Genomic DNA, 24920 nt, shown 5'->3' with positions numbered 1-24920 from the left:
GCCACTGCCTTCACCTGGGGCTGAGAGTATCTGACTGAGTTTGCAAGATCTGAGCTGGGGCTGTTTGTGACTGGTACTCTTGGTGGTCTCTAATTCACAGTGGCCATAAATCAAACCTCTGTGTTAGAATCATGCAGTTGGAAGAGACTACAGGGACCATCCAGTCCAACTCCGTGCCATGCAGGAACTCGCAATCAAGGCACCCCCACAGACAACCAGCTAGCCTCTGTTTAAAGACCTTCAAAAAGAACACTCCATCACCCTCGGAGGGAATGCGTTCCATTACAGAACAGCTCTTACTGTCCGGAAGTTCCTACTAATGTTCAGTTGGAACTGGAATCTCTTTTCCTGTAGCTTACATCCATAGTTCAGTGTCCTATTCTCTGGAGCAGAAGAAAACAAGCTTCCTCCATCCTCAATATGACACCGTTTCAAATACTTAGACAGGGCTATCATATCACCTTTTAGCCTTCTCTTCTCCAGACTAAACATACCCAACTCCCTAAGTTGCTCCTCCCAAGGCATGGTTTCCAGACCCTTCACCATTTTAGCTGCCATTCTTTGGACTTGCTCCAGCTTGTCAACATCCTTTTTGAATTGTGGTGCCCAGAAATAGACACAATGTTCCAGGTGAGGCCTGAACAAAGCATTATACAGTGGTACTATTACCTCCCTCAGTCTAGACACTAAACGTCTATTGATGCAGCCTAGAATCACATTGGCCTTTTTAGCGGCTGCATCACACTGTTAGCTCATGTTCAACTTGTGGTCTACTAGGACTCCCAGGTCCCTTTCACATGTAATCTTGTTATGCCAAGTATCCCCCATCCTATATCGTGTTTCTTTTTTTCAGCCTAAGTGTGGTACCTTATTATTAATATTTATTTAGTGCTGTAGATTTGCACACCTTACATTTCTCCCTGTTGAAATTCATTTTGTTAGTTCTGGCCCAGCTTTCTATCTCTTGAGGTCATTTTGAATTTTGATCCTCTCCTCGTGGGTATTAGCTCCTCCTCCTAATTTGGTGTCATCTGCAAATTTGATAAGCATGTGTTGTATGCCTTCAAGTAATTTCCAACTCACAATGAATCTATTACAGGACCACAGCCAAGGCTTGTAGATTCTTTTTGTACAATATTGCCAAAATCCGACCATATCTCTCCGCCTCTACTGCCAAGATCCTGGTCCATGCCCTAGTGATCTCACGACTTGATTACTGTAACGTCCTCCTGGCTGGGCTTCCTCTTTCTCACCTCCGTCCTTTAATCTCTGTTCAGCGTTCAGCTGCACGTATTATCACTTCCACCCACTGCTCTGACCACATCTCTCATGTGTTGGCATCCCTTCACTGGCTCCCTCTCCCTTTCCGCATTCAGTATAAGCTCCTGCTGTCGACATTTAAAGCCCTCCATGAACTGGCCCCTCCTTACTTATCAGACCTTCTTTCTCCTCACCTTCCCACCAGGGCCCTCCGTTCTGCTAGTCAAGGTATACTGTCTCAGCCCAGGATTTCCTCTGCCCCATCCCGGATTCGCCCCTTTTCACTTGCTGCCCCTCACTCCTGGAACCTTCTTCCCCCACAAGCAAGAGCCATCACTTCTTTAACCAGCTTCAAAACGGAATTGAAAACCATCCTGTTCAGAGAAGCCTTCCCAGGCATTGCATAATTGTCGCTTAATATTTGATGTTCTTTTGGTGCCTGTTTATCAAACCATTTCCTGTATTGCTATGTACTGTATATGCATTATCCTACTTGAGAGTATGTATTTTCCCTGGAAAATGATTAACCATCCATTATGAAGCCAAGCCCTCCCTCCAGTTCATCTGCCTTGGTCCAGGCCTCGGAGGTAGAGAGGAACTGCTGGACCTCTTACCCTTTTCCTCCACCACTCCCTTCTCCTTCTGTGTCATGTCTTTTTAGATTGTAAGCCCGAGGGCAGGGAACCGTCTAACTAAAAAGATTGCATGTACAGCGCTGTGTAAATTTACAGCGCTTCATAAATAAAGGTTAATAATAATAATAATAACTTTCTTGATAAAATCTGTTCAGTGGAGGTTTGCCTTCCTCTGAGGCTGATAGTGTGGCTTGTCCAAGGTCACCAGTCTCCATTCCTAGTCCATCACCCAAACCACTATACCATGCTGGCTCTTAATCAAAGCTGACTTGATAGTAAATAAGAACAGAACAAACACCTGTACAACAGTACCAGAAGCCCGAGTTCTTCCTTTAAGATAAGTCTCCATGACAAGGATAATCATTAGTGAAGTATGTCTAAAATAGATTAATAGAGAACACAAAGAAACTACTAAATCTGAGTTCCTCAGACTCCACCCTGGAGTCTGTTGGCATGAAAACAAGTATGTGGGAATTAATACTGGTGGGAAGCATGGTCTGTTATGGCTTTGGTAAAAATACCTGCAAAGGCACCTCTAAACCAGCACCGGCTCAATGTGACAACTTTTAGGAAAGGCATAGCAGTCCTGATATGTTTTCTCTCTGTGATCTGTTGAAAATGAATGCAGCAAACCATGCCATTCTAATGTTCTTGGTAAGATTAATGAGCTAAAAAAAAGCAAGAATTTGCTTCCTATCTAGTTCATTGCTTTCTACTTTTTTCCAGAAAGCTGACTCCTAGTAAGTAGAACAGGGTATACTTCAAAAGTTTTGACTACCAGCCTCTGACAAGTATGTGAATTCCTCAGTTCAATTGTTGCTATGCCTTAAAAAATCAAATCCTCAGCCCCCTTCCTCAAATTTCATTTTGAGAATACAAATGAAGCACTTTGATACCTCAAAAAGTAAGCAACTAGTATGCATTATCAATATTTCTTTTAGGACACTTTTGATCCCAATAAGCACATTAGGCACATTTAAAAAACATAGTTTGATTGTATTTCAGCCATGTTTCATACAACCATGAAAATTAATTTTGATAACAAACATATACTCTAAGCTACTCTGTAGTCCTGCCCATTTAGCGTTTCACATGTCCTATGCTTCTGTTCCTTGAGGAACTTGTTACCTCTTTGAAAGCTGCTCCACAGTCTGATCCAAAGTCAAGAGACTTTCCACATGTTATGGAAGTGTCAAGCAAAGGTAACAAATTCTATTATTCCTATTTATTTTTATACAAATGACTGGGGAGGGACAAAACAAATGCTATGATGGAGTCAACATTCAACCCTTTTCAAAATTAGAAATGCACACATTATTCCATTTCAATCATTTAGCAATCATAACTAGAGTAAGGCCCCTACTGCCAAAATGTCACCCCATTTGAGTACTGTATAGCTTATCTAAGGAAAGCACGGTAAGTTCATTTCCAAATTTAAAAGTTCTTTTTTCTCCTCCCTTGTCAAATTTCCCCCATTTTTTCATTTTAAAAAGATAAAGTCAATTAAGTCCTGTACAAAAGAGTCACTCAAGCCTGCAGTGCACAGAACTGCTGAAATACAGCCAATATGTGATGATCCAATTCTGCTGTAAACAAAAGGTTCTCCAAGGTCACCATGTACTGTTGGATGATCTGATGATGCTGCAGAGAGAAAGAAGCAAATTAGTTACTCATTTTATTGACCCTGATTTGGCATAATGCCTACATTTTGCACTAGATTGGCAGACACCCCTTTTATATGTCATCTGCAGCTGAGAAATACTAACTAGCTTCCCATGTGAGCATTGGGGATTACAAATTTAATGAGCTGTGCAGCTTTAATGATAAAGGCTACTAAAATGAAGCAACAAACAGGTTTAAAACAAACAAGCTGTGTTGTTTTAACAAATGAATCCATGAGAAACAACTGTCTGCCATAAGATGGCATACATGATGTTCTCTAAGGTAACTGTTCTTTGGTCCAAAACACACTGCAGAATCAATCCAGTTCGAGACTGCTTTAACTGCCCTGGCTCAATGCTGAAGAATCCTGGGAACTATAGTTTTGTGATACATTTAGCCTTCTCTGTCAGAGAGAGCTCTGGTACCACACTAAACTATAATTCCCAGGAATCCCTAGCACTGAGCCAGAGCAGTTAAAGTGGTCTCAAACTGGATTATTTTTGCAGTGTGTTTTGGATCTTTGAAAATGTTTCATTTAATTAATATACATATTCTAAGTAAAGGACACTCAGGCCTGTTACAGACAGCCAAAATAAAGCTGCTTCGAGTCACAGTGGAGGTATGGTGTTTCAATGATGCATGCGTCCTAAGAGTCCAGAAGCCACACCAAAGCCACGCTCCAGTCCTTAGGGCTGGAGCGTGGCTTTGGTGCAACATCTGGACTCTTAGGGCGCATGCATCATTGAAACACCATACCTCCACTGTGACTCAAGGCAGCTTTATTTTGGCTGTCTGTAACAGGCCACAGCCAGGAAAGCTACCCACCTTATCGAAAAAAATGAGGTGCAGAGAAAGTCTTACGATGATAAACTAGGAGTCTGAGGGCAGGATCATGCTGAAGAATGCAGGTTTGGTCCCAAGTCATTTAGGGTTACAACTAGTACAAGTTGAGTATCCTTTACCCAAAATGCTTGGGACCTCAGTGTTTCAGAGTTGGGATTTTTTAAATTTTTATTTTTGAATACACTGGTAGTACTGTACCTGCAAGGCTGGAGAGAGACAAGAAGATCTGTGAAATGGTGGGAGGCACTTGGGATTGATTCCCACCATTTCACAGATCCTCAGTCTCTCTCCAGCTTCAAATCTTTTTGCTGCTAGCTACCCACTTCCATGTTTGAGGCTGCAGCACTCCTGCTTTTTCATCTCCCTCATATCTCAGTCATTCACTAGTTAGTGTTGTATATGAGATGTGAGGCTGCAGAGCAGCTGATGGGCTGAAGGATAAATGAGCAGGAGAGCCACAGCCACTGCCTTGAAGGCAGAAGCGGGAGGCCAGCAGCAAGAGGATTTGAGATTTCCAAAGTAGAGATGCTCAAACTGTACTTTGAATTAAGATTAGAAACAGATCAATTGCAATGTAACTGTTTAAGCAAGTTCTGGTTTGTTACTGAATTTCTATTAACAGAACTTTCTTTGTACTTTTAAGAGACAATATCACATACAAAACATTGCTACAGTCAAGCTGAGAGGTTACTAGAGCACAGACAGCTGCGGCCAGGCTTTGTGCAAAAGGGAGCAGTTGGCAAATCAGCCTTCATTGATAAGAAAGACAGATGGAAGACAACAAGGTGATCCAAGTGAGCCATTTGTGGGTTCCTCTCCTGTAGTTGCACAAAGTGCAACTTTTATGGATTATGCAAAACAGAGTCAGTTTTTTCTAAAGTATACATATACGCAGAATTTCAGTATAGTATGACCTATTTATCCACAGGGACGGTACCAGTGGTTTCACTTATTCATGACAAAAAATATACACCGGTATATTCCCCAGACATCCTCTATAGTCAACTTCAGCTAGATATACAGAGTGCACTATTATTGGTGATTTTCGCTTCACAATAAGTCTAGGAATATATTCCCTGCAGATACGGGGATGTCTCTTAGCATCAACAATCAACTATATTTATAAATATTTTAGAGATTGTCTAGTGACAACTGCCTGTTGTGCCTGAGAACTCAAGGTAGTGCTTTGGAACATACATTGCTAGTGAATGATTAAACAGATCAGTTTGTGCAATTACTTTCTGGTGAACACATGACTTTTGACAGCTCAGCGACTCACCTGCAAGAAGATCTGCTCCAGTCTCTCTATACAGTTCTTGTACCAAGGTGTCATTACATCAATCTCTCCTGTTTCACATCGCACTAGATGCTCTGTCAGAATCATGATGAAACGCTGGGAAAGAACAAGTTGAAACAATTGGCTTAACAGCAACTTTTAAGTACAAAAAAATTAATCTCCACAAACAAGACAGACTCTATATTAACCCAGAAGAGAAAGAAGCAAAAGTTATTTCTTGTTCACGCAACTCATCATGGTTAAATACAGAACAGCACAACTGTTGAATCTAACTTTTCGTATCATATTTGCAAATGCACAGAATTCCTATTATACTATAATATAAAGGCTGTAATGCATACTCAGTCTTGGGACCTCCAGATGTTTTAGACTTCAACTCCCAGAAGCCTCAGCAAACTATGTCAATGGTCAAGGATTCTGAGAAATGAAGTGAAATCTGGACGATCCAAGGCTGAAAACCACTGCTTTAGAGTTTGGTAAGCAGATATTCATGCCTCCCTCTCAGAATTCAATCAGTCTTCTATTACCTTGTTTTCTATTAGTCCCTGAATATTTTAATTTTTACCTGGAATATTACAAGGAAGAGGTTTTTTTGTTCACTTTGAGCTGATTCAACTTTTTCTTGCAGGCGTTCTATCTGTTCTTCGAGAGGCCCATCTTCCCTGTCGATGCTTCTTCGGTCATCATCATCATCATCATCATCATCACTGTCCCTCTACATTGAAAGTTCAAATTTTGTTCAAAATTCAAAATTAGAGTCATCGGGATTCTGGAAACTAATTAGAGGCCTGAATTTACTTTCCCCCAAAAAATTAACATGTAAAACAAAAGCTGTACATCCTGCAAAGAGAACAGTCTCACAATGGACTTGTGAAATTAAATTCCAGAAGTTTGTAGCTTTAACAAAAAAAAGGAATGAGCAAATTTAATGAAGATAGCTAAATCTTAACAAACCTAAAGGGAACCTCTACATTCAAAGGAAATATATCTCTAAATACCATATGCTAAGGAACAGAAGATGGCTGTAACCACCATTATGATCTAAGAGGGATCTCCAGCTGACCAAATTGACAAACAAGATGCTGCATGTCACTTGACACAAAAGAACAATTCTTGTATTATTAATGCAAGTGAGAGATAATTTCAAGAAACATTTATTTCAATAGGCCATGAGAAAAAAATCAACTCACACGCTTGTGTTGTTTGGCTAATCTTGCTTTGGATTCTTCTAGCTCCTTTTGGATCATAACCACATGCTTGTTCATCTTACGAATAGTTGAGTGTAAGATTTCCCAGATATAAAACCTAGGAGAAAAAGAAGCAGAAGTTACTTCTTATGCACACAACATCCTTTTGTTTCAAACATCAGGCCAACAGACATTGAACATATGTATGTACTCTTGTGAAGCTGGGCATAAACTCCAACATACAGGATACTGTGGCTACGAATAAGCAATTTGCACAATTACTAGATCTCTCTTACTAGCAGGTTTAAGATGCACTTCATATGTGATGTTTTCAGATATGTTTATCCAGAAATATCATGCAGTAAACCTTTGTGCACAGCCATGAGTATACTATAGGTACATCTGACACGAGTTGCGACTGGCTGTGTCTTCTTGTCCACCACACATGCTGAGGTAAACCAAGGTTGCTCAGATGCACAAGGATATATAGGTCCTATTCCCTTTTATAAATAGAAGACACTGGATAAAAGGGATTTTAAAAACCATAACTGTAAAACAACAACAACAACACAAACAACTTTCTTCATTCAAGTTTCAAAAAGGCTAGGTAAAAGATTGCTTAGTCAGTACAAACAAGACAATGGCATAGAGCCAATGATGGCACTATGCTGGCAGGACATTTCACCCTGCCAGACTTACACTGACTCTCCGTGAAACATATTTGTTATTGTCTAATATTTCAAGCACTAAAGCAGGGATGGGCAAAGAGCTGGGGGGGGGGGACATAATGGCTCCCTGCTGGACCATGGAATTGCATCTCCCCCCCTGCTGTACCTCCCTCTCCTCTCTGGAATTATTTTTAAAATCTTCAAACACTTTGCTATACTCTAAGAGTGGGAAGCAAAGTTCCCGCCTTTATTTAAACTGGAGGTGAACTGGAGTTGATTTCTGGTTCACTTCCTTGGTGAATAAAGCCCTCTGTTAGGCCTGAAATAACAAAGGGAAGGAAAACATAGCAAAATGTTTTGAATAGGAACATTTTTTTTAATGAGGAAATGGGGGCTGCTCCCCACAACAACTCCATATTGGCCCATCTTCCCAATTTCCACACTAAATCTTATGCTATAATAAATTTGTAAATATTTAAGGTGCCTTTGAATCTTTGCTGCTTTTGCTGAAAGACTAACACAGCTCAGGAATAATCTTGCCAGCATTTTCAAACTTTTGTCAGTTACTTTCAAACTGCAAAGTTTTTCTTTAGAAAAGGGTTGGATTGGGTGATTTATATTTAATTACCTTGTGAAATCATGAGCCAGCTCTGAAGAGAAAATCCAATTTGCCACTGCAGCACAATCCACAATCTGTGTGCGAATCATCTTATCCACCAGTACAGCAATCATCTATGTTATGAAGGAAATGGCATTTCATCAAAATGAAGTGCTTGTTTGTTACGGAGATCAAGAACAGTGGAGGCAAACTGCCTATGCAAGACAAGACACAGCACCATCTCATGGCCCCACTGCTTCCTTCCTTGAACTATCTTACAGTGTTGACAGTTCAGAAGATACTATCTTCCTCCTAAATGTTATTCACTATACAACACTTTGTATTCTGAATAAAAACCAGAGGCACAATCCAGCTCCTTGCAACCCAAAATCTTTATTTTTGGAAAGTATTAAAATGAGAAAACTTTGCCTTGAAGTGTATGCTAGAAAGTGAGACACAGGTTTTTCAAGGATTTAGAGCCTTGTTTAGCAGTATATCTAAATCCCAATGGGACCTAAATATATATATGCATCAGAAGAAAACATTTTGGTTTTCTTGTCTATAGTGAATGGGTGCAGGACAGCATGTTCCTTTTGAGTGAGTGAAGAAAGAAGGAACCCTATAAATTCTCACCTGTGGATGATTCTTCCATACTTCATACATAACTCTGAGGACATGAAGCTTCCCTTCATCACTCTCTGCCAGTGTTTTGAAAACTTCACGAAATCTTATTGGAACAGAAAAACAGCAATCAAGGGCTGTTAAGATGTAAAGAAAATTGTCCTGTCTTTTTTTGGCCCAGCTGTGAGATTCAACAGCTGACTGCTAAGCAGTGTTGGACCATACTGTTGAACAGCAAGACTGGGGAGAGAGGAGCAGAATAGTGCAGTTTTCCAAGATCATTTTGTCCTCTCCATTTTTATAGAGTACAGAAGATCCCCTTTTGGAAAAGGAGGTGACAACAACTGTGTGCTTTGTCAATATTCAGAAAAAACTCACAGACAGTTTCTGCTGACAGTCAGAAAGAGGATCTGGGGACATCCATCTCCTAATCTAAAGCATCTCCTTCAAAGCTTACCAGATGACCACAGGTAAAATGAGACAACACAATAGTGCCATCATATCAATGACCCAGAGTGCTGTACTAAAGCACATTCTCCCGCTATTTTTATTTTGTTACATTTCAATTCTGCATTTCCACTAAAAATGGTATTCAATGGACTGAAGAACACTTTAATGATATCTTAAGAAGCTGCTGGTGAGCCATAAGGATGGGAAGAACCATAGGATCATAGGTCATATGAGACCCCAAGCTACCAGTTGCCTGCATGAACTGCATGTTGGAGAAAAAGAGGTTACATGGTTTTAAAAAATGGATACTAGAATTTTGTAAATTTCTTGAGATTTGTGCCTGTGTCTCAATTTCTTCCTGCTTGTTAAAAGTTAGAAAACCATTAAAATTCGTTATATGAACAGAAGCAATCTATTTTACAGAAACATAGGCAATCTCATGGCCATACTTACTTTCCCAGAGCACTGAAGGAGTGGCTCAGTGACTTTGCAGCTAAATGCAGTAGTGTCTGGACAAATACTTCTATTTTTAATGGATTGAAGGAAAACCCTTCATCTGAGGGGGGAAAAAAGCAAATTATATTTAAATGTATTTCCAGTAAAGACTTTAATTCAAGTCTGTGTAGGGTTGAGTATCTTTCTGCCTCTCTTAAAAACAATTCAGTACATGTCTACATTAACTAACCTATGACTGAATGCATCAATAGGTTTCATAATTAATTTTTCTTGACTCCAATTTTAAATTCCACGAAGAACAAATAAAAGTCATTTCCCCCAAACATCAATATGTTTGCACTATACAATACATAACTACTGATGTTAAATATCTACTGCCTGGAGATTCCCTATTATATGAACACAATCACTCCGATACGCTATTTTGATACTTGCAAGACCAAAGGGGAAAAAAACTACTGTACTGGAAATCTACAGAGGCATAGCTTAATCCTACTTTTTGCTGGATCATTTAAAGGTGCAATTCAAATCAATCAATATTGGTAGGATACAAGGAACCAGAAATGTGGAAGAAAGGACTACAATGTGCTAGGTATGAAAAGCTTTGTACCATCGTCGTCGTCCTGATTAGGATTGGGCACATCTTTCAAAATAGTGAAGATTTCATCATTGCTTGCTTTATTTTTAATGGCAATGTTTAGACACAGTGCAACATTATATCCTGGAAGAGACTCTGCAAAAAAAGGGAGAAGCAATTATCCTCACAAAAAATCATGGCTAAATTGCCCTTAAGCTCCTTTCTTTTTGAACTGCACAAAGATTTCAAAGACACCATACCAATAAAACTAATTTCCAAATCATAATCGGCCCTCCTTTCTTCCACCAATCTAGATTTTATTTTTAAAAGTTATAAGAACTCACACAGCACCTTTGCACAACTGTCAGTTTTCTGGCACAGCAGATTGCTAGATCTCCCAAATTCCTTGAACTCCGCAAAGTGTAAACACGGGCTCATGGATTCTGCAGGAAGCTGACAAAGGTAGTGGTCTTGAAAGACCTTTTACACCGATGAGTAAAATATATGTGGCCAAGAACTTTATTATTTATTAGGAGTTGCTTTTAAGTGTTTTTGGCTTTTTCAAAGAGTAACCCTAAATATAATAAAACCGAACTATTCGTAGTGTTTCATGGCTGGGTGTCACATCTGCTACAGATGGATTAAACATCTGGATTCAGAGAAGTTATCTGCTTCTTCCCTTGACAGCAATATAGTTGCATTTCAAACTGTAACGAATACAAGTATACCTCAGTTAATGAAGTCAATGTGTTCCTAGGCATTACTTTTACTGAAAATTTAGTACTAAAGGCAGAAATAACATGGAAAGAAGAGGAATAGGTTCCTACACCACAAAAAAGAAGAGTAGTTCAACATGTTTCAGCCAACTCCTTACTAAAAACGGACAACATGCACATGTGAAATTAAACAACCTGCTCAGGGAAGTGTCACATAATTAAAGGAAAACATTTTGAACCTCCTAGAGATCACTTGAAGGCTTCTTCCAAAATGCATTGAAGGATGGTTTTATTTTTCTTCTACCAGACTCCATGAGCTGGCTAAAACTAAAGACCTATTTTATTAACATGCTGGTGATACCTGGTGAGGCAGGCTTAAATGCTCTCCTCTTTTCTTTCTCAGTAAGGAATTTTGGAAGCAGCTGCTGTTTACCTTGCCTATTGTAGACAAGGATACATTCTTACAGTAAGTTGGCTAGAGTGGAATCTCTTTGGCTGCATCTGCACTACAGAAATAATCCAATTTTGACACCACTTTAACTTCCATGGCTCAATGCTATGGAATTCTAGGAATTGTAGTTTGTTATGGCACCAGAGCTGACAGAAAAGGTTAATGTCCTGCAAAAGTACAGTTCCCAGAATTCTATAGCATTGAACCATGGCATTTAAAGTGGTGTCAAATTGGATTATTGCTGCATTGTGGATACAGCCTTTCTCTGCTTAACCTATGGTTACTGTGAACACAGAGTTGCAGCCCCATACTGAAAGTCTGTGTTACTTTAGCCTTCCTTCAAGATCTTCCCAATGCTGATACTACTAAAAAATTCCATCTAGAGAGAGGATGATGAAAAAGGGTCCGGGTAGGCATAAAAACTTTGTATAACTTCATCAGAAGCTTTGTTAACTGAGGTATACCTGTATCTCAGAAAACAACTATCCTAGTTGTTGTTTTTAAAGAAAAGAAATTATTCCACAATCATATACATACTGTTACTTTCATCTCCATATTTATAAATACATGTTGGATTTGCAGGAGTAAGGACTGAAAAAGTAGCAGGGACAATATCTACAATTCGCTGATGATAGGAAAGCCTGAAAAAAAGCAAGATTTGGCAGAAAGTGGTCAAGTGATACTTTTAGCATGATATAATACTAGAAGCATAACCACATCAAGCATTTTATAAACTCCATCCCAAGCTTTGGATAAAGCACAGATTTCAAATTTAGACAACAAAATGATTGATCAACAAAAGTTAAAAATGGATAAACTTGGTCTGTATCTGTGCATCTGCCAGTATTCTACAGAATGGATGCAGAATGTGCTGCTCAGTAAAAGATTCAATGGCAGGGGGAGCATGTTCATAGTCCTAATAGTTGTAAAGATACGCTTTAAAGGTAGGGACAGCAATACCTGCTCAATCTCAAGATGTCAGATTTTCAATGGTGAAAATGCAGTTTCAGTGTCCTGCATGAACAAAGTACTACACAACAGTGTTGTTTTTTTGGGGGGGAGGGGTAAGGAGTATTGGCCAATAAATAAATAAATAAATAAATAATAAAAAGTGTATGTTTCCAAGTAGGATGGATTTTTTTCTCCTCGAAATGTGTAATGCACAGTTTAATTTTATTAGCAGAGAGTTCAGAAAGCTTTGGTATCAACTTGATTTACTGTAACGGTAGCCCCAAATTCATTGCGCTAGCTTAAAAGTATAACTTCACCCATGACTGCTTCTAAGTTCCTGAAACAGACAGCAATACTATGATATGTTAAAAGAAACACCCGAACTAAGAGGTGCATATTTTCAATTTAAAGGTGGCTATCAAAAGGGAAAGGAAATATCCCCTTTTATTAACCGCTCCTCCTTCTCCACCAGAATTCTTCTCTAACATGGGACTTTTTCTGGCAGAGCATTAGAATCCAGCAGAAGAATGTATGGAGGAGCAGCCGTCCATCTACTCTGCAGAACTAAGAAACTCTCCAGAGCCCTGTTTTCTAACTCCATGGGAAGAAAAGGGAATTCTGTTGGCACTGACATTGAAGTGGCAGTGTGATTTCAGTCAGGGCTGATTGTTTATATAGAATATTTATTTACAATCCTTATGGTCTTACAGTCCTTATGGTCAGCAAACGCATTAAGTTGGAATTACCTTTTTCTTGAATTTTATCATTTGCAATTCAGAGACTTCACTCACCTCATACATTTTTCCAATACTTCTCTTACAAACTTGGGTCTGGGCTTATCAAGATTCTCAGAAAGACAGTCTGACCTATCATTTAACAACAAAGTTATGCAACTGTTGTTACTCAGGAAAAACAAATATGGAGGCTATTTTTCTAATATGTGTTAATATGTACTACAATGCTTCCCTTGCTATCTGAGCCCGGACAACAGAATCAGAGCCAGGACAACAGAAAATTAATACGGGATTATGGTTTATAACTGTGGCATTAGAATCCCCCCCCCCCCCCCAAAAAAAAAAAACATTTTAACATGTATTTGTGGGATATCTATATTCTTAATTTCACAAGCAAGCAAGAATGTAAGTTTTGTAATGTGGCTAAGTTGCAATGTTTTCTGGGGAAATTACTTCAAAAACAATTATGTTCTTTAAAAATAAATAAATAAATAAATAAATAAAAGCAATAAAATGATGTTAAATTGAAACAAACAGTATATACAAGAGTACATATAAAATCAATTAAAGATATAGAAGAGAAATACTTACCAATCTTCCCAGCTCCAACGGAACTGAAAATTACTCAGATGGTGAGAAAACCAATTAATGAACCTTCATGGGGGAAAAAAAAGTTTCAGTAACTCCTCCTTCTCAGAATCATAATAATTCCCTGTAACACTGCAAGTAATGTGACAATCTATCTGTGGAAACAGATTCATAGCAACAGTGCTTGCAAAGTTTGAGAGAATAAACAACTTTCGCCAATTAAGAAAGACCCAGTAATGATTAGCACTTTATTTCTAGATCTCAAATTCTCACTGACATAATGATGGTACTTTTGATAATGAATTGAGGTTTGCCATTGGAGTACTAATTATGTATTTGCGTGGGTGGGAGAAGCTTCACATAATAGATCTGGAAGTGATATGTAATAAACATTACAGCATGCACAGTCAAAAATACAATGCAAAGTCTGATTGAATTATGTCAATAAGGCTCCAGGGAAGACCTATAAATATTACCATAATCCAAGTATATGCAACAGCCACAGAGGCAAAAGTAGAAGGGATTATATAAAGAGTCCAGAAAGAAACTGGACAACATAGCAACAAAAGATTTCAGGGCCTGTTACAGACTGCCAAAATAAAGCTGCTTCGGGTCTCTTTGGAGGTATGCTGTTTAAATGATGCGTGGGTCCTAAGAATCCGGAAGCTGCACCAAAGCTGCACTCTAGTCCTTAGGACTGGAGCGTGGCTTTGGTGCGACCTCTGGACTCTTAGGATGCATGCATCGTTTAAACAGCATACTTCCAAAGAGACCCGAAGCAGCTTTATTTTGGCAGTCTGTAACAGGCCCAAGTTTATCATAGCAGACTGGAAAGATGGCAACAAAGAAGAATCCAAAACAGTAGGAAGATTTGGACAAGGTAAAAGAAATGCAGGAGAGTGACTGACTGAATTTTGTGAGGATAATAATTTATTAATTTATGCAAACAGCTTCTTCATACAACCAGAGAAGAGACTGCAGACATGGATATCGCCAGATAGTAAATACAAAAACCAGACAGACTATATAATTGGGAGCACAAGTTGGAGCAGCTCTGCTCTTGTGGCAAAAACTAGACCAGGAGCTGACTGTGGTACAGATCATGAACTACTTATATCGTAAATAATAGTAAAGCTGAAGAACAAAACAAAAACAGTCATCATACCAAAATATCTTAACATTATCTCAATAATGTCTCAACAGACTTTATAGATAAAGTAAGGAATAGATTTATGCTATTAAGCATAATCAACTGATAACTAGAAGTATGGTCAGAAGCCAGGGACATAATCAAGGAAGAATGCAAGAAGACACTTCTGATAACAAAACAAAATTTTAATAAAAGAAAAAAGAAGAAAAAGTCAAAAAAGGAAAAAAAGGGAAAACACAATGGATAACAGAAGAAATGCTTCAAACAGTAAAGGAAAGAAGCAAAACAAAAGGGAAATAGGAACAAAATCAGAACCATGCATGCAACTGTTCAATGACTAATGCTCAAGGATAAAGAGGACTACTATAATAATCAATGAAGCGAAACAAAAGACAGTAACAAAAAAGTCATCTCTTCCACAGGATATGACAACTCAAAGGGAAATTCAAACAAGAGGGCACGATGCTCTATGCTAAGAGGAACATACTACAAGACCAAGTAGAAATAAAAAATGAATGACACATGGAACAAGGATGCATATGAAAATGGACCCCAAATTCTAGAAAGTGAGGTGGAAGCTGCAATAAGAGAAATTGGGAAGAATAAAGCACTAGGAATAGATGCTATTCCAACTGAACTGATGCAATTCATACAGACAGTATCAACTCCAATGTTAATGAAAATATTCCAACAAATATGGAAAACAAAAGAGTGGCCAACACACTGGAAACATTCAGTATTCATTCCCCCCCCCCCCCACACACACACGGCTTTGCTTGCATGGGCTTGCATGCTTTTGCTCAAAAGGCTGCAGCAACTATAAGATCATGGCATTAATTTCCCATGCAAGCAAAACCATGCTCAAAATTATACAGCACATACTCCAATCATATATGTAGAGAGAAATATCAAAGGTGCAAGTGGGGCTCAGGAAATGAGGATGCACTAGGGACCACATAGCAAACATACAATAGTTAATGGAACACACCAATGAATTCGAGAAGAAAATCAGCATGTGCTTTATAGACTGTAACAAAGACTTTGACAGTGTAGACCATGAAAAGCTATGAATGCTCTGGAGTGCCACTACATTTGATAGTCTTGATGAGGTCTTAGGACAAGAGGATAGTGTTAGAACAGAATATGGAGAAAGAGAATGGTTTCCAAACGACAAAGGGGTCAAGACATGGTTGTATTTTATCTCCCTACTTGTTCAACTTATATGCAAAAAATATAATACGAAGGGCAGGTTTAGACTTATAAGGAGAAGTGAAGATAGCAGGAAGGAATATCAAGATCTAAGATATGCAGATGACATCATACTAGTAGTGGCTTGAATCTGCAGAACCTAAGTAGAGCAGTGGAGCATAAGGAAGAATTGGAGATGTCTCATCCATGGGGTCACTATGGGTAAGGGTTGACTTGAGGGCAGTTAACAACAACAATGCACTTTTTGTATAATACCCACTTGTATGAATCACAGAGACTACAAAGAAGCAGCAACTTTGACAGCTAAATGTAAATTAGGTTCAAGTAAAATAAAGAAAGCTGTGGCACAAATTCCTCAAAAAACTAGGCATTACTGTATTTACTTACCTATCTATACAGGTAGTGTTCATGGTATCCAAGCGCATGTATAGCATTTCTGTTGCTTGTGCAAGCTGTAAGTTTTCACTTAAGGTTTACAATGATTTAAATATTAAATATGCTCCTTTTAGGCAAAAAGGTAAAGCAGCATCTTACTTGGGTTACTTTTGATGTGTATAATAATAGTTTCTTATTGTTACCTGATAAACTAGAGTAGCTACAGATGCAGAAGTGTGCAGTTACAACATTAACTTCAGAGATTACTCAGAGTATCTGAATCTGCAATCAACAGTTTTGTAATACATGTGGAAACACTGAACAGTACATGCATTCTTCCAAACCGGTATAAAAGTCTTTCAGAAGAAAGGATACAACTTGAGGCAAAGAGCCAGGCTGGAGTTTACAAAGTTCAATTAGAAGTGTGGTGTACATTACTTCAGTATGTGGTGGAACAGGAAGTTGAAACAGCTCAGCAAAGACTACCTGTGGAAAAGAAATGACAAGGGTATACTGAACTTTATACTGTCTTGCTTGTATTCCATTGATGTAACAGGTATTGTAATCAGAGGTTAGTAACAGGCAATGTTTAACACAGGTCCTGTCGTATAATAGTACCTATTATAGTTTTAACCCTACAAATGGCCACATCCTTTTGTGAAACAGCTACTGATAACACTTTATACGCAACCTTTCATATTACAGACAAATGCAGAGCTACTTCTTTGACTGCAGCTCTCGGAATCTCACAACCAGCCTAGCCATGCTGCCTGCTGCTGATAAAGTTCATACAAATAAGGTATACAGGCAAAAGTTTGCATCACTTTTCCAATCTTATTCCTAGAAGTCAGGATGAGACACGACACCATGCTCATGGTAACACGTCAATGAGCAAGTCACTGCTACTTGACAATAAGATTATACACACTAGGCTGAAATCAATTACATGCCAGAAGAGCAAAAATCTCACCCCACGCAAATTATGCTGGATTGCCTTCCATCTCTTACACATGATTCAGCATGGCCTTCTCTGACTTAAATCCTCCTTAAAAACACACAGTATTGCCAAGAGGGCAACTGGACAACAAAAAAGGAATAAAAAGAATAAGGCAAAATGCTAATGTAGACAACTTGTCTACATGATGGCTAAGGAGGAACACTTGCACAAGGCGGTACTAGATACCAGGATTGCAGAGATTCAAAACAAAACAAAACAAAACAAAAAAGGAGATCCTTTTATACAATGCAACTTGCACATGCATAATGACACAACTGGATCCCTGGCCAAATGATAAGAAATGAAACCATTATATAGGTACAAATTGCTAAGTAAAATACTTACCTCAACTATGTGGTAGTTCAAAGGGATTTTGTTATTTCCTGGATAGCTCAATAACTGGGCAGCACTAGAGAAAAAGACAGGCCCAGTGACTGTGGTACATGATTAGAAATTTAAATACATAAATCAAGCTGAGAATCAAGAAGAAACTTTTGCCCTACGACATATTTATATGTGTGTGTCAACTGCTTGAATGTAGGAAGCACTAAGCTGACATTTCTAAATGCAGGAGTTATACACAGTATTGTACACACTGATCTATCATAGCATTCCAAGCTTAGACATGATTCAAAGTATTTACATGTCCTTCCTGAAATTAAAAACAGCAAAAGGGGTGCAATATTTGGAAATAACTTATTAATTAACTTTCTAAATTTATTAACTTACTGAGTTTTTCTAGCAATTTCCATTAGCGCACTAGAGTCCTCAGTTAACAGTGAAGTTAAAAATAGGATTTAGTGAATTTAGTCATTAGAATTCATTAAGGTGGGTGTCTCTCCCACTGTCAGATTCAAAAAAAGAACACCTGCTGCCCCAGCAGAAGTATCAGGGTTGGAGTGTGACTTTCTTGTTAGGCAGGCTTATCTCAAGCACAGGAGGAAGGGGGAAAGAGAGGAGGCAGTGGGGGTGAGAAAAAGAAATAACTACCTGTAGCCTAGGGCACAAGAAAAGAAACCATCAAAAATTGGAAACCTTTTTTTAAAGGGGTATCTTGGAATAAAACGAAGCTGGGAAGAGTAACTCATTTGGAGATCAAAGCCCTCAAGAGGTAGATCCTTTCAGAATGTTAGAGCTTTTAGATCTGAAAAGCAGGTATCTGCAAGACACACATGGGTCTGTATGGAAGTCAAGTGTTTTGAGTCTTTCTGGGGGCAGGTGGAGGGTACATTGCAACTCTCTTCATTAAATTCTCCTCCTCCTCCTTTACTGATTGGACTAAGTGTTTTGAGTCTTTCTGGGGGCAGGTGGAGGGTACATTGCAACTCTCTTCATTAAATTCTCCTCCTCCTCCTTTACTGATTGGACTAGTTCCCTCCATACTTTTCCCTTCCCTTCCCACCCCCTTCCATTTTTTTATTTACCCCTCCATTTTTCCTTCCTCCTTTTTCTTCCCTAGACCTTTTAATTATACAATTTATGTGTAAATGTAGGTGAAGAGTATAGTAAGCTTGTTCGATACTGAAAATGCCATAAATTGAATTTTGGATTTCTGAGTGAGTGAGTTAGAGCCCCCTCTATCTCTCATTCATATATTCATCAGTTCCCCAGGTAGAAAGAAAGGAGGTTGGCAATGCTGACACACAAATAAATGATGCTTTAAACTTCTTTCTTAAACATAGGAAGAACATGGAGGAAGATTGATTATAATTATCATAGGTGTGTGTGTGAAAAATTACTATTTTCTATTTCTTCTCCTGATCTTGGAGGAAGGTCTGTTCAGTGGGGAAAGGTGGTGAAACCTGCAGCCCAATTGTTTCTTTTCACAGCAAAGCTTTTTCCTGTCAATCAGCTGAGTTGCAAATAAGAGGAGAAGAAACCATGATAAAGCCTAAGTCCGCTCTCAAACTGCTGTTTTCTGGCTGTTTTGGTGGTCCCCCCTCCTCACCTGTGCTAGAAAAGGTCCTGAAAGAGTGAGTCCTTTAGAGAACTACAACTTCAAAACTTTCTTCTCTACTTGCTTGGACAGGGAATGGTTCTGAAGACATACAGCTCATTGACCCCTTACTTCCAGAGTACAGATATATTGGGACTACACTTACTGATGTGATCCCACCTTGATCCACAGGGAGAGGTGGGAAATATAAATAAACTATTTATTATTATTATTTATTAAATTTCCATTAACTCAAAAATTGAATTCAATATATCCAACAGAACAAAGAAATTGATAGACAAGTAGAAGGGCTGCATGGTGACACAATTATTCTGTGAATTTACTGCAATGATACAATTTGTTATAGAACAGTTCTTACAGCAAACAAAGCAGCCCAATGTCACCTCTCAAGAAATACTTCTTCTCTTCCAGAGATACCCAAGTCTTGCATTTAAACACTACTGAAATGTACATACTCCATTTTTTTCAGTTAAGGTTTCCTAACTGTACCTTTGTTAAGTAGTCTACACAAAAACACAACTGATGAGCACAACTTTCCCATCACAGCCTTAACTAGTCTTTTGGAAATCTGTGGCCAAAAGGAACCTGCTTGAAGGCTTCTGTACCATTACCATTCTGTACCATTGGGAACTATGATCCCAGTTCCTGAGGTGAGGCGCCTCTCTACTGCAATTGTTTTCACCTGTAGCTGACTTTTTTACTTTGAGAAAGTATTTTACTTTGAGCCTTTCTTCATGATAAAGGCCTTGCTGGTAGGGATCTTTCACGATTGGTTTTATAACAGTTATTTTTTGCATGCAGAAGGCTTATATTTCTCAGATAGCAGAGTTTAATAATATCTGCCAACTCCAAATAGGTGATAAAACTGGAAAAAGGCCAATATCAATATAGTGGTTGTGTGGAGACACCAGAGTGCTATGATGAAATGTATTTTTATATCTGTACTGAACTGATGATAAAAAGTATATGGTACAGTCAAAAGAAACTAGATGTACAGCTGGCCCTCCTTATCCACATATTTTTTTATCGACAGATTCAAGCATCTACAGCTTGAAAATATTTTTTTAAAAAGTACAAATTCCAAATATCAACCCTTGATTTTCCATTTTATATTAGAGACACCATTTTTCCTTTCAATTACGTATATTTAATGGGACTTGAGCATCCACGGATTTTGTTATGCACAGCGGATCCTGGAACCAAACCCTAGCAGATAACAAGGACCCACTATACATGCAAGTGGAGGATTTCTTTTCATATTAGCAGATGGCTGAAGAGACCAGCTCCTTTTTAAACAGATCAATGAATTGTCTTTGGTCACTGAGGCTATTTTCATCTTATATGCACGACCCTCTTTAGATGAGGGCCAACCCCCTCAGAAACCAGATAGAAACTTAATGCCCTTTTCTTCTTCCAAGGCATGACTTACATAAAGCCAAAGACTTCTTACCATGTCATTCTCTCCTTCCAGTGTGATTTGATGATGCAGTGCAGATTTTCTTCTATTACAAACCTCTCAACAGAATGACTACCAGGCATAACAGGTCCCTAATAAAGGATTTGAGACACAATGTGTTAGCTGTTTGGCCTAGAGGCAAATTATAATGACTGACATAGTTTTTTCACATTCCTGACAATATAACTTTATCAACAATGCTAATACCATGCAATTTATTCCTTATGGAAGTCTAACATAAATCATTTGCAATATGTCAGAAATGTTTGTCCCAGAGTTTTTATGTTGTTAAAACACATATCATAATCGAAAATACTGTGCTACAAGCTCCATTCAATCAGACTTGTTTCTTTTCCTCTTTAAAATACCTTCCTGTGCCAGAAGAAAAACTAGATGAACTAAAATTAACAAGTCTTCAAAAGCATGCAAGCAAAACACACACACACACAAATAATATGCAACGGTAGGGAGATTATTGAAAGGTGAAAAGTCACCAGAGTAATGCAAATCTCTGCATGAGATTATCCTAAACAGCTATTTCAATCTTAGGCAGTTTTAAACACTCCCATCCAAACCAAAGGCCTGTTACAGACTGCCAAAATAAAGCTGCTTCGTGTCTCTTTGGAGGTATGCTATTTAAATGATGCATGGGTCCTAAGAGTCTGGAGGTCGCGCCAAAGCCACACTCCATTCCTAAGCACTGGAGTGCAACTTTGGTGCAGCTTCTGGATTCTTAGGATGCATGCATCTTTTAAACAGCATACCTCCAAAGAGACCCGAAGCAGCTTTGTTTTGGCAGTCTGTAACAGGCCAAAGTTTCAGACAAGAGATCAATACTGGAAATGCAGCAAATTATTAAGACTTTTAATAAGACATTTATTGCTGAGAGGATCACTAAGAATTCCACACAAATTTTCCCTTGGCACTTAAAAAGAGAAATCACCATTTCCACTTATCACTTACCTCGGGATCATCAGTGTAATCAAACATCCTGAAGATAACTCTTGGCATTGGATAAATGGAAGCTTCAGTGTGGGGTGGCGGAGTGAAGGGAGGCAGGTTGTGTTGCAGTGCTTCACAGAGCACGTTATCAAAAGCCAAGTATGGTCTTCTGATATGCCTTTCTTGCCAGCGATCTTTTTTGAGCTTCTGAATCTGAGCCCAAAGGCAATCCAAGTACTGAAAAATAAAAACTAGTCATTTACCTTTTCCAGATTTTTTCATACAGGAGATCCGCACCTCCCTCTCATGTCCCTTAGCTTCTAACAGACTGGTGTGCTTTAACACATGTGACCTATGTACTCCATTTTCTGATTTGCAGATGAACTCCTACCCTCCTCTGCCCTAAGTGTCTCTGCCAATTTCCTGACAAACCCTACAACTAGTTTATGATTTGAGTTTCTCACTTAACAGCTGGCAATGCCACATGGTCAATCCTATCTGCAACCCAAGGAAACAACTAGGAAGCCACTGTGCTATCTAAATAAATCATGGAGATAAAGATACTATGGCACTGTACAAACTGGTGGATACAACGTCCCCGTCATGTGCTAGGGGCTGGTCGAGGATGCACCGTCCATATTGGCCTCAACCCTAGCACGAGACGAGGGCGTAATCATGGCGGTCTCCCATCCACATGGGGGGCCGCCATGATTACATCACATGCGTGCCACGTGTGACACCCTTGTGCCACTGCAGGGCGCCTTTTCAGCGGCGCTGGAAGGAGCTCTGAAATGGAGCTCCTTTTGCCGTGGGTATTGCTGGCGCAGCACCAGCGATACAGAAGAGAAAGGGGCCAAGTGGCCCCTTTCTCTCTTTCCCTGCCGCTGTTGGGGTGTCCTTGGGGCATGAAGCCCCAAGGACACTCCTTTCCAGGCCATGGGGAAGCGGCTTTTTGCCGCTTCCCCGAGGCCTGGAAAAGCGGCGGATCAGGGCCTTTGGGGCTGCCGCTGTGGCTGCTCAGGTCCTGATCCGTTGGGGAAAGGGCCGGGTGCAGGCCGCCCCAAAGGGGCGGTCTGTATCCCACCAATGAAACTATTTTTGAGGTGGTGGTGGTGTTATAACGATGAAGATAATTTGGTTATTGAAGAATTTTAGTGACTTCTTACCTTGATAGTCAGAAAGGAAAAGAACCTGGGGGTACTTTTCACACTAAATGAACAGTAGCAATTCCAAACTCAATTTTTAAAAAATCATAGTTCCAGTGTAGTGCAGTGGTTTAAGCACTGGACTAGAACTTTGAAGACCAGGGTTCAAATTCCAGCCCAACCATGGAAACACACTGAGTGAGCTTGGGTAAGTCACACTTTCTCAGCCTCAGTGGAAGGCAATGGCAAAATTCCTTTGAATAAATCTTGCCAGGAAAATCCCATGCCATAAACTGAAGGTGACTTGAGGCGACATTTTTTTTTAATCACATGGCAGCCCTGGAAAATTAAAAATTCATACAAACTTGCTCTTCAGATGTGTGTGTGGTGGTATACATTCCAATAAACAGAACTTTATCTACCTCTTCTTGTGGATGCGGTTTATCAGCAGACCAAACTTGTAGCATGGGTGCATGTATCTTCTGACGCCGTCTGGCAAAAGAGAACACGTTGTATCAACCAGTGATTCTTCAAGCTGTGTTAGAGCTCTAAAATATCGTGTTATTTTTTTAAACACAATGATACTGTGTCAAGTTTACTCAAACACAATATTCAAAACAGTGCTATGTGTCTCCCTAAAAAAGGCATGGCTAGCAGCTAAGGTTGGCATGCACTTTAATGCAACCCAACTCCACAATCAGCATTATGGGATTTATCTGAAAGACTGCTGGAGCAGTCTGCATTTGGTCTTTGATTCTACATGAGAGATACTTCTCTTTTTAGAAAAGGTCCCCGAGTTAAAAGGGTAAGACTGCAAGACAACATTATCTTTTAATACAATGTCACCAATGAAGTCATAATAAAGCCCTAAGGCACAATCCAGTATAAAGCACTTCCATATAAGCTCAAAAAAACAGGATCTCAGCAAGAATATTTTAGTAGCATTCTTATGCAGCTCCTGTTTAATGGAACCTTTTTAATGGGAGAACTTCCTGCTGGAGTATGCCCTTAGCTTTCTTGCAGTGCAGTCATGTGGCTTACAAAACATTCAGATGACTACAACAGCCCACAGTTTTAACACCAGCTCTTTGCAAAACACAATATCCAACTGCCTAAGGAGGTGCCAAGGTCTGTTTCTTTAGATGATTTCAAAAAGAGGCTGGTGAGCTACCTGCTGAGGATGATTTAACTGTCAACCTTGGGCAAGTCACAATATCTCAGCCTCAATGGCAAACCTCTTCTGAACAAATCTTGCCAAGAAAACCCCATGACAGGCCCAGCATAAGTCAGAAACAACTTGAAGGCACACATCACATACGCTTGCACTGAGCAGGGGATGGCAAATGAAGCTTCTTCCAATTCTATGACCTGCAAATCAGAGTCAGCCCTGGGAATCCATTTCCCTCCCTTCTCTGTACCCTTATTTACCTTAACTAAAGTTATATATAATGTACACTGATGCAAACAAAGATTAATGCCCAACTAGAATCCCTCACACCTATCAATGGCGGGAGCACCTTTGAATCCAAACATCAGCTTTATTCTTTGGTTTATGAGGGATCCTGGTTAACACTAACCAGTGTTCATGAACTAACACAAAATAATAGCTAACATAAACAAGAAAATGAGGAATTCCAACCAAAAAGGTGAAAAGGAAGGCTATTTCCTGAGTTGCAAAATTACTGCTTTTCAGATAACAAGAAGCTTGCCTGACAGTTAAAGACTTGAAGTGCCTACCATATTTTCTGGCATATAAGACAACTGGGCGTATAAGACAACCCCCAACTTTTCCAGTTAAAATATAGAGTTTGGGATATACTCGCCGTATAAGACTACCCCTCTTCCAACGCAAACCAAATAAAAATTTAAAAAACATCAGATTTGATTTCAATATGGTAATTTTAATTAAAATGCTTATGACATTCCGGTTACTTAGCAGGAAAACTTGTTGTATACAAAGCCTGCTTGGATTGGTCAGCCCACCCTGCCTGCCCA

General features: G+C 39.2%; 1 protein-coding gene across 2 annotated transcripts in view; it reads right to left on the bottom strand.

The window, feature by feature from the left end:
* Window positions 1-2870: 2870 nt before the first annotated feature.
* LOC149323327 (nuclear cap-binding protein subunit 1) overlaps window positions 2871-24920 on the bottom strand; it is a 33761-nt gene continuing 11711 nt past the window's right edge. For both annotated transcript variants that reach the window (XM_089488772.1, XM_089488773.1), the window contains 17 exons: window positions 23348-23417; window positions 21802-22017; window positions 20833-20930; window positions 17771-17834; window positions 16804-16914; window positions 16441-16505; window positions 13698-13760; window positions 13164-13238; window positions 11959-12062; window positions 10288-10410; window positions 9675-9777; window positions 8784-8877; window positions 8181-8284; window positions 6888-7002; window positions 6263-6412; window positions 5680-5793; window positions 2871-3536 (listed from right to left, as the gene is read on the bottom strand). In XM_089488772.1, coding sequence (XP_089344898.1) covers window positions 3423-3536; window positions 5680-5793; window positions 6263-6412; window positions 6888-7002; window positions 8181-8284; window positions 8784-8877; window positions 9675-9777; window positions 10288-10410; window positions 11959-12062; window positions 13164-13238; window positions 13698-13760; window positions 16441-16505; window positions 16804-16914; window positions 17771-17834; window positions 20833-20930; window positions 21802-22017; window positions 23348-23417 — 1783 coding nt within the window. In that variant the 3' untranslated portion in view covers window positions 2871-3422. The remainder of the gene's footprint in view (window positions 3537-5679; window positions 5794-6262; window positions 6413-6887; window positions 7003-8180; window positions 8285-8783; window positions 8878-9674; window positions 9778-10287; window positions 10411-11958; window positions 12063-13163; window positions 13239-13697; window positions 13761-16440; window positions 16506-16803; window positions 16915-17770; window positions 17835-20832; window positions 20931-21801; window positions 22018-23347; window positions 23418-24920) is intronic.

Source organism: Sceloporus occidentalis, unplaced genomic scaffold (assembly GCF_023333645.1).
Source record: "Sceloporus occidentalis isolate IW3139 unplaced genomic scaffold, rSceOcc1.0.p SCAF_1, whole genome shotgun sequence".
NCBI lineage: Eukaryota > Metazoa > Chordata > Lepidosauria > Squamata > Phrynosomatidae > Sceloporus > Sceloporus occidentalis.
Note: the sequence above shows the minus strand (reverse complement) of the source record. Positions and strands in the feature narration are given on the sequence as shown.